This window comes from Moschus berezovskii, chromosome 1 (genome assembly GCF_049115385.1).
Source record: "Moschus berezovskii isolate FMDL1 chromosome 1, NW_MosBer_1.0, whole genome shotgun sequence".
Classification (NCBI taxonomy): domain Eukaryota; kingdom Metazoa; phylum Chordata; class Mammalia; order Artiodactyla; family Moschidae; genus Moschus; species Moschus berezovskii.
In genome coordinates, this window is record NC_142460.1 from 156,735,981 (window position 1) to 156,749,994 (window position 14,014).

The following is a 14,014-nucleotide window of genomic DNA, read 5'->3' on the forward strand; positions in this document are numbered from 1 at the left end:
GATATTTATATAGCCACTCCAGGTTTCTTATGGTTGTTGTTTGCATTACATATCTTGAGCCTTCCTCCTCCTTTCTTACCCATCTTGTATCTTTAAACTTAGTATGTGTCTCATATAAACAGTAAAGAATTGTATCCAAAAAATGTTTTTTTGATCCAGCCTGAAAATCTCTGCTTTGATGGAATGATTAATCCATTCACATTTAATGTTATTACTGTTATAGTTGGACTTACATCTGCCATTTTAATTTTTGTTTTTTAAGTGTCTTGGAGTTTTTCCTCTATTCTTCCTTTATTGCTTTCTTTTACATTTGAGTGAGTATTTTCTAAGTGGAACACTTTTACTCTTCTAACAATTTTTTTACTATTATTTTTGAGTTAATTTCCTTCTGGTTCCTCTAGAGCTTACCATATGCATTTCAACTTCTTAGAATTACTTCAGATTGATACTTAATTCCTGTGAGATACTGAAGTGTCACTCCTATATAACTTGATTTCCTCATCCCTCTTTTTTGTGCTATTATCTATCTATATTACAAATCCAATAATACAATGTTCTAATTATTATTGTATATAATTTATGTTTTTTAAAGAAGCTGATAGAAGGCAAACAAATATATATTCATGTTTCTTATATAAAGCTTCTTTATTATAATTTCTATCATTTATATCATTTGTTCCTATGGAATAACAGAAGGAAAAGATGGGAAGTATTTGAGGAAAGCTTTTTTATAACTAACTAAATATGAAAGGTAAAAGATTAAGAGGGTTAATGAAGAACACCCCAAAGGCAAGAAACAGAAAAATGCACAGCTTTCAAAGCTTTGAGGATTTAGATAATTAAAAACACCTAAGGTTTTCCCAGTGTGTTCTCTTGGAAAAACTCTATTAGCCTTTGCCCTGCTTCATTTCGTGCTCCAAGGCTAAATTTGCCTGTTACTCCAGGTGTTTCCTGACTTCCTACTTTTGCATTCCAGTCCCCTATAATGAAAAGGACATCTTTTTTGGGTGTTAGTTCTAAAAGGTCTTGTAGGTCTTCATAGAACCGATTAACTTCGGCTTCTTCAGCATTACTGGTTGGGGCATAAGCGTGGATTACTGTAATATTGAATGGTTTGCCTTGGAAACGAACAGAAATCATTCTGTAGTTTTTAAGATTGCATCCAAGTACTGCCTTTCGGACTCTTTTGTTTACCATGATGGCTACTCCATTTCTTCTAAGGGATTCTTGCCCACAGTAGTAGATATAATGGTCTGCCGGCCCTGGCGGCGCAGACGTGAGAGACGCAACCGACCAGGCAAAGAGGCACGGCCGAGAGGAGCTACCCCATGCCTGAGGCCAGGGCCGGCGGCCAAGAGGAGCTACCCCACGTCCAATAGGCAGTGGCTGTGCGGGTGCAGGAGGGCCGAGAGGAGCCACTCCACATTCAAGGTCAGGAGGGGCGGCCTTGAGGAGATACCCCTCGTCCAAGGTAAGGTGCAGCGGCTTCACTTTGCTGGAGCGGCTGTGAAGAGATTTTCCACGACCAAGGTAAGAGAAACCCAAATAAGATGGTAGGTATTGCGAGGGGGCATCAGAGAGCAGACACACTGAAATCATAATCACAGGAAACTAGCCGATCTGATCACATGGACCACAGCCGAATGTGGTCCACTGGAGAAGGGAATGGCAAACCACTTCAGTATACTTGCCTTGAGAACCCCATGAACAGTATCAAAGGGCAAAATGACAGGATACTGAATGAGGAATTCCCCAGGTTGGTAGGTGCCCAGTATGCTACTGGAGCTCAGTGGAGAAATAACTCTAGAAGGAATAAAGGGATGGAGCAAAAGCAAAACCAATACCCAGTTGTGGATGTGACCGATGATAGAAGCAAGGTCCGGTGCTGTAAAGAGCAATATTGCATAGGAACCTGGAATGTTAGGTCCATGAATCAAGGCAAATTGGAAGTGGTCAAACAGGAGATGGCAAGAGTGAACACAGACATTCTAGGAATCAGTGAATTAAAATGGACTGGAATGGGTGAATTTAACTCGGATGACCATTATATCTACTACTGTGGGCAAGAATCCCTTAGAAGAAATGGAGTAGCCATCATGGTAAACAAAAGAGTCCGAAAGGCAGTACTTAGGCTAATAGAGTTTTGCCAAGAGAACACACTGATCATAGCAAACACTCTCTTCCAACAGCACAAGAGAAGACTCTACACATGGACATCACCAGATGGTCAACACCGAAATCAGATTGATTATATTCTTTGCAGCCAAAGATGGAGAAGCTCTATACAGTTAGCGAAAACAAGACCAGGAGCTGACTGTGGCTCAGATCATGAACTCCTTATTGCCAAATTCAGACTTAAATTGAAGAAAGTAGGGAAAACCACTAGACCATTCAGATATGACCTCAATCAAATCCCTTATGATTATACAGTGGAAGTGAGAAATAGATTGAAGGGACTAGATCTGATTGATAGAGTGCCTGATGAACTCTGGACGGAGGTCCGTGACATTGTACAGGAGACAGGGACCAAGACCATCCCCATGGAAAAGAAATGCAAAAGAGCGAAATGGCTGTCTGAGGAGGCCTTACAAATAGCTGTGAAAAGAAGAGAGGCGAAAAGCAAAGGAGAAAAGGAAAGATATAAGCATCTGAATGCAGAGTTCCAAAGAATAGCAAGGAGAGATAAGAAAGACTTCCTCAGTGATCAAAGCAAAGAAATAGAGGAAAACAACAGAATAGGAAAAACAAGAGACCTCTTCAAGAAAATTAGAGATTCCAAGGGAACATTTCATGCAAAGATGGGCTCGATAAAGGACAGAAATGGTATGGACCTAACAGAAGCAGAAGATATTAAGAAGAGGTGGCAAGAATACACAGAAGAACTGTACAAAAAAGATCTTCATGACCAAGATAGTCACGATAACGTGATCACTGACCTAGAGCCAGACATCTTGGAATGTGAGGTCAAGTGGGCCTTAGAAAGCATCACTACGAACAAAGCTAGTGGAGGTGATGGAATTCCAGTTGAGCTATTTCAAGTCTTGAAAGATGATGCTGTGAAAGTGCTGCACTCAATATGCCAGCAGATTTGGAAAACTCAGCAGTGGCCATAGGACTGGAAGAGGTCAGTCTTCGTTAAAATCCCAAAGAAAGGCAATGCCAAAGAATGCTCAAACTACCACACAACTGCACTCATCTCACACGCTAGTAAAGTCATGCTCAAAATTCTCCAAGCTAGGCTTCAGCAATATGTGAATCGTGAACTTCCAGATGTTCAAGCAGGTTTTAGGAAAGGCAGAGACACCAGAGATCAAATTGCCAACATCCGCTGGATCATGGAGAAAGCAAGAGAGTTCCAGAAAAACATCTATTTCTGCTTCATTGACTATGCCAAAGCCTTTGACTGTGTGGATCACAATGAACTGTGGAACATTCTGAAAGAGATGGGAATCCCAGACCACCTGACCTGCCTCTTGAGAAACCTGTATGCAGGTCAGGAAGCAACAGTTAGAACTGGACATGGAACAACAGACTGGTTCCAAATAGGAAAAGGTGTACGTCAAGGTTGTATATTGTCACCTTGCTTATTTAACTTATATGCAGAGTACATCATGAGGAACGCTGGGCTGGAAGAAGCACCAGCTGGAATCAAGATTGCTGGGAGAAATATCAATAACCTCAGATATGCAGATGACACTACCCTTATGGCAGATAGTGAAGAGGAACTCAAAAGCCTCTTGATGAAAGTGAAAGAGGAGAGTGAAAAGGTTGGCTTGAAGCTCAACATTCAGAAAACAAAGATCATGGCCTCTAGTCCCATCACTTCATGGGAAATAGATGGAAAAACAGTGGAAACAGTGTCAGACTTTGTTTTTTTGGGCTCCAAAATCACTGCAGATGCTGATTGCAGCCATGAAATTAAAAGACGCTTGCTCCTTGGAAGGAAAGTTATGACCAACCTTGATAGTATATTAAAAAGCAGAGACATTACTTGGCCAACCAAGGTCCGTCTAGTCAAGGCAATGGTTTTTCCTGTGGTCATGTATGGATGTGAGAGTTGGACTGTGAAGAAAGCTGATCGCCAAAGAATCGATGCTTTTGAACTGTGGTGCTGGAGAAGACTCTTGAGAGTCCCTTGGACTGCAAGGAGATCCAACCAGTCCATTCTAAAGGAGATCAATCCTGGGTGTTCATTGGAAGGACTGATGCTAAAGCTGAAACTGCAATACTTTGGCCACCTCATGCAACGAGTTGACTCACTGGAAAAGACTCTGATGCTGGGAAAGGTTGGGGGCGGGAGGAGAACGGGACGACAGAGAATGAGATGGCTGGATGGCATCACCGACTCTGTGGACATAAGTTTGAGTGTACTCCGGGAGTTGGTGATGGATAGGGAGGCCTGGCGTGCTGTGATTCATGGGGTCGCGGAGAGTCGGACACAACTGAGCGACTGAACTGAACTGAACTGAACTGAAGGTTTTCCCAGTAGTCATGTGTGGATGTGAGAGTTGTACTATAAAGAAAGCTGAGTGCTGAAGAATTGATGGTTTTGAACTGTGGTGTTGGAGAAGACTCTTGAAGACTCCCCTGGACTGCAAAGAGATCCAATCTGTCAGTGCTACAGGAAATCAGTCCTGAATAGTCACTGGAAGAACTGATGCTGAAACTCCACTACTTTGGCCACCTGATGTGAAGAACCGACTCATTGGAAAAGACCCTGATGCTGGGTAAGACTGAAGGTGGGAGGAGAAGAGGATGACAGAGGATGAGATGACTGGATGGCATCACCGACTCAATGGACACGACTTTGAGTAAACTCTGGGAGTTGGTGATGGACAGGGAAGCCTGGCGTGCTGCAGTCCATGGGGTCGCAAAGAGTTGGACATGACTGAGTGACTTAACTGAACCTGAAGCATTAAACAAATGGATTACTAATATAAACAAGCACACTTACTGGCACAGAAATAAACTGTTATGTGAAGAAATGTGTTGCAAAATTGTATATGATACCATTTAGTACACTATGTCATCTGGTGCAGAGAGAGGAGTAGGGGAAGGAGGAGAAGGGAGGGGGTGAGGGTGAGGTAGGAGGACCCACACCAAAATGTTAGCTGTGGGTCAGAGGACTATGGGTAAATTTTATATTAAGGTTCTGAATGTATATAACGTTTTTAACATTTAATGTGTGTTTGTGATAAAACAATAAACTTAAAAAATTAATCCAGCAGAAATGAGTAAAAGCCACAAAAAGGCAAGTCACCTTAGATGAAATAAAAATGGCCAAAAATGTATGAAAAAACTTCTGCCTCACTAGTAATGAAAGAAATGCAATGTAAGATAATGCTGAATTTATTACTTATCAAATGGGAAAGATTCTTAAAGAGAAAGATACTTAGTGTGAATAAGGGTTATAGGAAATACACTCAATATTTTGTTGATGAAAGTATAAAATGAAAATACATTCTGAAAATAAATTTAATAGTTTTTATAAAAGCCCTTAAAAATATCTATGCTCTTTAATTTAGCGATCCCTTTTCTGGGGAATTTATTTTAAGGAAAAGTATAGTGGATGTTGGGCTTCCCAGGTGGCATTCATGGTAAAGAATGTACCTGACAATGCAGGAGATGTGGTTTTGATCCCTGGGTCGGGAAGATCCCCTGGAGGAGGGCACGGCAACCCACTCCAGTATCCTTAGCTGGAGAATCCCATGGACAGAGAAGCCTGGAAGGCTACAGTCCATGGAGTCACACAGTCAGACATGACTAAAGTGACTTAGCACGCATGCATGCATAGTGGATTATTACAACAGTTTAGCTAAAACTACTAGCGGATATTTAGGAGAATAAATTAATCTAAATATCCAAAGAGTATATAAAAGTTTATATGAAAAAGACTGTATAACACATTCCAACTTTTAATAGTGTCTTTTTCTGAGTGGTAGAATTATTAGTATTAAAATTATTATTAAAATTTATTTTCTTCTGCTTTATCCATGTTTTCTAAGTTGTCTATAATGAATAATAAATTACTATCTTTGAAATGGACAACAAAGTTATTTAATATACATGCTGCCCATGAAATAAATTAGCTTCATTTCTATTTCAGTGATTTCCAAACCATGTATCTAACATTTAGATAACTTTTTGAACTAATATGCAGACAGCTGAGTCAGTGATGTTAGCAAGCAGCATCAGGGACTATAGGCTCCCCCTCCCTTGGTACTGAGCATAAGCTATGTGCAGGGTACTGTATTACACAAGATTGGTATAAAAAGAAAGGGACATAGATTTTTGCATCCTTTTCTTTTTTTCCTAGCTTGTGTAACACAGTGTTACAGATGTCTAAGAAACAGGGACATAAACTCACAGCTACCGATCAAGGTATGCCAAAGAAATGGAGAGATGATTCTAACTGGCAGAGTGAGGGCATGTTCTCCAGTTTACTACTGAACCAGGAAGATCATGAAACAACTAAAATTCACAGTTATCATTCCCATATTTCATATAAACGCTTGCTATCGTTCAGAGACAGCTCACATGTCACTTCACCTTTGTTTCTGGGGGTAAGAGCACTTCTCTTGATACACTGTGACTGTGGACTCAATCTGAGGGCAGAGACTAAGTCTAACCCATCCTGGCACCCCTAGTTAATCTGGCATTCACTAGATAGTCATCATAAATTTTTCAAACTTTGTTCATTTGTTTAACATCTGGGCAAAGGAAACTTAGAAGTCATACCTGGTGGGGTTCCTTTTGTCTTCCTCAGAGATCAAAAACCAAACAAAATCTGCATAGCTCATTCGTCCCTCTTTCTGTACTGTTTTTCCCCTGAAGAAAACACATGGTTACAAAGTTTCCTAAACAATTAATTACTCTTCTAAATTTAGCAGGATGACAGACTTTAGGAATAAAGTAACATTTCTTTGGAAATTAAGTTAAAAAAAAACAAAACAGAATGCTGGAAATTCCACAAAGGGCAACCTCTTTCATTGCCTATCTTATTTTCAAATGCCTCGAGGATGAAATTAGAAAGCATTTGCAGATTTGAAGGAACTCTGGTTTCTTATTTGAATACAAATCAGGTCAAATACTGTTACCTGTACTTAGATAAACAGGGCTTCCCTGATAGCTCAGTTGGTAAAGAATCAGCCTGTAATACAGGAGACCTCAGTTTGATTCCTGGGTCGGGAAGATCTGCTGGAGAAGGGATAGGCTACCCACTCCAGTATTCTTGGGCTTCCCATGTGGCTCAGCTGGTAAAGAATCGGCTTGTAATGTGGGAGACCTGGGTTCGATCCTTGGGTTGGAGAAAGGAAAGGCTACCCACTCCAGTATTCTGGCCTGGAGAATTCCGTATATTAAAGTATTACTGCCATCTTGTATGAAGCCACACTGCATATTTTTGTAGGGTATTATCTAACGTACAGCACTGACAAATTATGCAGGAAGCCTTGCTAAAAGGACATTGCTAAAGTATTACCTGTAGTTCATTTTAAAACTCAGATGGTTTTTCTTACCTTGTTACTGCCCCAGAGAATATTCTTTCAATAATCCTGTTTGATGAAGCTAAACATAAATAAAAAGTACAAAGCTAGTTAAAACATGCTCCAAAAGGTACCATTTGGCAGATTTATTTTCAAGTAGCCACAAGGTTAAACTTAATAATCTTCCATGATAAGAATGTGAGTAGTTGAATTTTTACTTTTTATGTACAATTGATATTTTTTGAAAGAAGTAATTTGAGATAGCTTGGTCTATCAATCATTTAAAAAAAGAAGAGGCAAATGGATGTGCCTGACAGCTGAAATATATTAATATAGTTGAGCACCAAATTGGTTCTGAATATCCTGACAATGGAGACAAAAATGTACAAAATTTAGATTGATCTTGTTATCCAATAAGACAAGATAACATTTCCTCTAAAACAAGACAGATTTTATCCTAGCATTAAATTCAAGGGGAACCTGATTGTTGGGATTTGAGTCAAACAACAGAGAACTGTTTTTTCAGGTAGAATTTTAGAAAAGGTACCAAAAACATACCACAGATACTTACATTCTTATATCATGTTATATCCTGTAATTCTATAGAATACAATTTTTAAATAAATTCCATCAGTAAATTTTATTCAGAGAGAGATGATTATATCTTAAGACAGTATGTTGCATTTGATGGTAGATCCTAGTAATCTGTATCAGTGTACCTCCCTATGAGTTCAAAGTAACCAAAAGCATTAGTCAAAAAAGGAGGTAACAGTGAACCTCAGATCTAGGGATGTGGTGAGGATAGGAATCTGTTCTTTTAACAAATGCCTCGCCAGTGGCATGCACACTACAATTTCAGAACCAATGGTGAGGGCATTAGAGAGTTAGCAGCCACCAGCATCTGACTCTTCTGTGTAGCGTTAGGTACAGTCAACGTAAAGGTTCATTACTTTGGTTGAAGAATGTTGAGAAGATGAGTGTCAGCACAGCCATTCCTGGCCACATACCAAATGTTGTGCAAGGGCCCTCTAGAGATTGCTGAGCACTGGTTTATGGGGTTAATAATTTGAAAATGAGAGGAAACAGAACAAAAGGCAGTTACATAGGAAAGGCAGGGATATTTATTTCTGAAGTCTTTCTTTAGATTGGAAGGTTTAACTTCCTAAAACTGCAGATCATGTTGTCCCATTAAGGACAGGCTGGTGGGTAGGCAATTACACAGTTTCAGTGGCCCCTTTGTTATGGAGGCCTAGATGCCTGCTTTTCTGAACTTCCTTCCTTTAACATGCCTCTAATGAGTTACTACATGTGTATATACAATATTTTAGGGGTTAATGAGAACTACGTTTACGACAGCCAGAAAAGGTGCTTCAGAGCCCATAGGGTTTTGTGTGATCTCTGGAGGCTAGCTCACATTATACAGATGATCTGGCCACTGATGATCAAAAAGTACATAGCGAATAAAGCTGATCCAATACCCCTATAAATATCTCCATCTTTATACTATGCTTGTAATAGGAAGGTATGACTATAGGCATAACACAGAGATACTGTGGGTTCAGTTCCAGGTCACCTCAATACAGTGAATATCACAATAAAGTGAGTCATATGGATTTTCGGTTGCCCAGTGCATGTTTCTACTATACTATAGTCTATTATGTGTTTAACAGCAGTTATGTCTTTGAAAAAACCAATGCATACAGCTTAAAAATATTTTATTGTTAAAAAAATTGCTAATAATCATCTGAGCCTTCAGCAAACTGTAATCTTTTTGTTGGTGGAGGGTCTTGCCACCACCAATGTTGATGGCTGCTGACTGATCAGGGTGGTGGTTGTTGAAGGCTGGGGTGGCTTTGGCAATTTCTTAAGACTACAATGAAACTTGCCAAATAGACCGACTCTTCCTTTCACAGATGATTTCTCTGTTATGTTCAATGTAGTTTGACAGCGTTTTACCCACAGCAGAAATTCTTTCAAAATTGGAGACAATCTTCTCAAACCTTGCTGCTGCTTTATCAATTAAGTGAAGTGAAATGAAGTCGCTCAGTCGTGTCCGACTCTTTGCAACCCTGTGGACTGTAGCCCACCAGGCTCCTCTGTCCATGGGATTCTCCAGGCAAGAACACTGGAGTGGGTTGCCATTTCCTTCTCCAGGGGATCTTCCCGACACAGGGATCGAACTCGGGTCTCCCGCATTGCAGGCAGACGTTTTAACCTCTGAGCCACCAGGGAAGCCCCAATCAATTGTTCATGTAATATTCTAAATCCTTTGTTGTCATTTCAACAGTCTTCACACTGTCTTTGCCAGGAATAGATTCCATCTCAAGAAACTGCTCTCTTTGCTCATCCATAAGCAGCAACTCCTCATCTATTAAAATTTTATTATGGGATTGTAGTGATTCAGTCACATCTTCAGGCTCCTCCTCTAATTCTAGTTCTCTTGCACTATACTAACGAGGATGCTATTTCTACCGCATCTGCAGTTACTTCCTCCACTGAAGTCTTGAACCCCTCAAAAACATCCATGAGAATTGGAATTGACTTCTAAATTCCTGTTCATGTTGATATTCTGCCCTCATGAATCATAAATGGTTGAAATGGCATCTAGAATGGTGATACTTTACAGAAGGTTGTCAGTGGACTTTGCCCAGATCCATCAAAGCAATCATTACCTATGGTGCTCCTCGGAGTGGCCCACTTTTAATGTCAGGTGGCCGAGAGAGGGAACATTCAGCCTGCCCACCATCCGGGCTGTTGGGGGAAGGTTCTCATGCCCGGCCCTTCCGGCCACCCGGACCAGATGCCCTATATCCTGGTCTGGCAAGATCTGGTGGAAAACCCACCAGCATGGATAAAGCCTTTTGTTTCTATCCTTTTCACCCATAATCCCACCTGGGATGACTGTCAGTAGCTGTTACAGGTGCTCTTCACCACGGAAGAACGGGAGCGGATTCTATCAGAAGCTCGGAAACATGTCCGGGGTGTGGACGGGAGGCCCACCCTGCAGCCGAACCTAATTGATGAGGGATTTCCATTGACCCGGCCCCAGTGGGACTTTGAGCACGCAGAAGGTAGGGAGCATCTCCGAGTGTACCGCCAGACTCTTATGGCAGGCCTCTGAGCAGCTGCCCAGAGACCAAGGAATTTGGCTAAGATAAAGTTGTTCAGCGGAGAAGGCAATGGCAAGCCACTCCAGTACTCTTGCCTAGAAAATCCCATGGATGGAGGAGCCTGGTAGGCTGCAGTCCGTGGGGTCGCTAAAGGTCGGACACGACTGAGCGACTTCACTTTCACACGTTGGAGAAGGAAATGGCAACCCACTCCAGTGTTCTTGCCTGGAGAATCCCAGGGACGGGGGAGCCTGGTGGGCTTCCGTCTATGGGGTCACACAGAGTCGGACACGACTGAAGTGACTTAGCAGCTATACCCTTATGAAATGTATTTCTTGAATAAGACTTGAAAGTTGAAATTACTCTTTGATCCATTAGGTGCAGAATGGATGTTGTGTCAGCAGGCATTTAAAGAACATTAATCTCCTTGTACAATCTCCATCAGAGCTCCTGAGTGACCAGGCACACTGTCAATCAGGGTCCTATTTTGAATCTTTTTTTCTGAGCAGTAGGTCTCAACAATGGGCTTAAAATATTCAGAAAACCGTGTTGTAAACAGATGTGCTGTCATTCAGGCTTTGTTGTTCCACTTGCAGAGTGCTAACATAAAGACATTTAGATTCTTAAGGGCCTCTGGATCTTTGGAATGGTAAATAAGCACTGTTTTCACCTTAAAGTCACTACCTACACTGCATTAACCCCTAAAAAGACAGTCAGCCTGTCCTTCGAAGATTTGAAGCCAGGCACTGACTTCTCCTCTCTAGATACGAAAGTCCTGGATGGCATCTTCTTTCAACAGAAGGCTGTTTGTCTATATTGAAAATCTGATGTTTACTGTAGTCACTTTCATGATCTCAGCTAAATCTTCTAGATGACTCGCTGCTTCACCTTGCACTTTCATATTATAGAGATGGCTTCTTTCCTTAAACCTCATGAACCAATTTCTGCTAGTTTCAAACTTTTCTCCTGTAACTTCCTCACTTCTCTCAGCCTTCACAGAGTTGAAGACAACTTTGCTCTGGATTAGAACTTGGCTTAAGGGAATGTTGTGGCTGGTGTGGTCTTCTATCCAGGCTACTAAAGTTTTCTACATATCAGCAAACAAAGTGTTTCACTTTCTTCTTTTTTGGCTGCATCATACAACCTGTGGGATCTTAGTTTCCTGGCCAGGGATTGAACCTGGGCCCTCCGTAGTGAAAGTGTGGAGTCTTAACCGCTGGATCAGCAGGGAATTCTGTGCTTCACTTTCTTATTCATGTGTTCACTGGAATAGCACTTTTAATTTCCTTCAAGAACTTTTCATTCACATTCATTCACAACTTGGCTAACTGGCACAAAAAGCCTAGCTTTCAGCCTATCCTAGCTTTCAACATGCCTTCCCCTTTAAGTTCGTAGCTTTTGATTTGAAGTCAGAGATGTGCCACTCTCCCTTTCACTTGAACACTTAAGAGACCACTGTAGTATTAATGGTCTGTATTAACTGGCCTGATTTCAATATTGCTGTGTCTCAGGGAATACAGAGACCCAAGGAGAGGGAGAGAGACGGGGAAGACTTGTGAAGCACTCAGAACACCAACAACAGTTATCAATTAAGCTTGCTGTCACCCAGGTGTGGTTCATGGCACCCCAAAACTATTACAATAGTAACATCAAAGATCACTGACCACAGATCATCACAACAAATATAATGTTATATATCAATAAATCAATGCAATTTTGACATATTGTAAGAATTACCAAAATGTGACAAAGACACAAAATGCACAAATGCTGTTGGAAAAATGGCACTGACAAGACTTGCTCAATGCAGGGCTGCTACAAACATTCAATTTGTAAAAAAAAAAGCTCTATTTGCAAAGTATAATAAAGCAAAGTGAATTAAAATGAGGCACACCTACCTGTACTTAAAGAAGGACAGATATAGTACTAAAATGATTTTTTATCAATAAGTATGATTTAGTATTTCCTCTTGATGCCTGGTTGGCCTGTAAACTTTTGAGAACTAGAACTCTGTTTGCTAAACATGGAAAGGTCTATGAATATTGACATGTAGAATGAACCTTTTCTTAAGATATATACTACTAGTCATAGATACACTAAACAACAGAAATAAAGCATTTATTTAAGATTTGTACTTTGCTACATCTAAAAGGATAAAGGCTTATAAATAGGGACAATCTTATGAGAGAAGAATGAATCAATGTATCTTGGTGCTTGGTTAAGAATATGCAATCAGCAGATAATAGGTTCTAAGTTTACTACTGGTCAAAATGATGTAAAAAGGGTAGTATCATGTGATATATAGTTTTTTGTTTTCTGGCAAAAGAAAGCACACCACATTCATCTGCAGAGAAACTATGTTTTCTAGAGCTAAGTTCCAAAAAGTTTTACGAATACTTGAAAGCACTGGCAAGTTAGAAACATCATTTTCATCCTTAGCTGTTTATAAATAGTGTAAATTGAGAATTTATAAAGGTATATATAATTTTCTTTCAAATAAACTTTACATAGATGTGGTTCTTATTGAATTCATCAGGAGAAAACCAGCATCACTATAAAGACTCATCCATTCATCAAACCAAGACTCTAATTTCTTACTTACCTCCAAACCTCTTCTCCTCAACCTGGTTTCTAGATAAAAAATCAGTATCTTCACTCATTTCTACTTTAAAATTCTTGGCCTTTTCAAGAGGATTTGATTAGATACATAATTTAAGAAATGGGAATTCCCCATAATGAGTGAGCACAATTACCTCTTGTCTTCTTCAAAATAGCTAAGTCAACATCCACAGAAACACTCACCCTGGTCATTGTATCGAGATAGATCGGCCTGGCTGACGTAGAGGTCATGATCACTATCTAGTTCCCAGAATTTACAATAAATAACATAGAAGTGTTCATAGGAGAAGTAATCTGTGATTTGGTTTATATCTTCCTCTTCTTCCAAAAGGGCTAGAGTCTGAAATGGTATGAATAAAAGGATTATTTTATTTTAAAAATACAAAGACCCACCTTTGGCCATTATTCAGATGCTAGTACATTTTTATTCTAAACTGAATTAAAACTTTTGGTTTTGGTACCAAACCAGAAAATTCTAGGCAACATCATCCTATCTTTTCATCAACTGACCAATCTGCAAGCATTTATGAACTCTGTACTATATTTAGCAGAGTATGGAGGATTCAAAACCAGGGAAAAGGAAGAACCGTCACCAAGACAATGGCAGCCTATCAGAGGGCTCCTGCCTAGGAAGCACCGAACAATCAGACAACAGACGTTAGTCACATGACCACAGACTGACACTGCTTTTAACTTCACAAATTTACGAAAACTGGTTTTATATCTATTCTCTTACAAAGAGCGGGCATCCACACGCAGGGTCTGGCTTTGTAATGGCATTAAGTTTACCAGAAAGGTGAC

General features: G+C 40.2%; 1 protein-coding gene across 3 annotated transcripts in view; it reads right to left on the reverse strand.

Moving 5' to 3' along the window:
* Positions 1-14,014, reverse strand: part of PPP2R3A (protein phosphatase 2 regulatory subunit B''alpha) — a 254,163-nt gene that overhangs the window by 78,741 nt on the left and 161,408 nt on the right. For all 3 annotated transcript variants that reach the window (XM_055413269.2, XM_055413262.2, XM_055413274.2), the window contains 3 exons: positions 13,397-13,553; positions 7,518-7,566; positions 6,739-6,828 (listed from right to left, as the gene is read on the reverse strand). In XM_055413269.2, the coding sequence (XP_055269244.2) occupies positions 6,739-6,828; positions 7,518-7,566; positions 13,397-13,553 (296 nt within the window). The remainder of the gene's footprint in view (positions 1-6,738; positions 6,829-7,517; positions 7,567-13,396; positions 13,554-14,014) is intronic.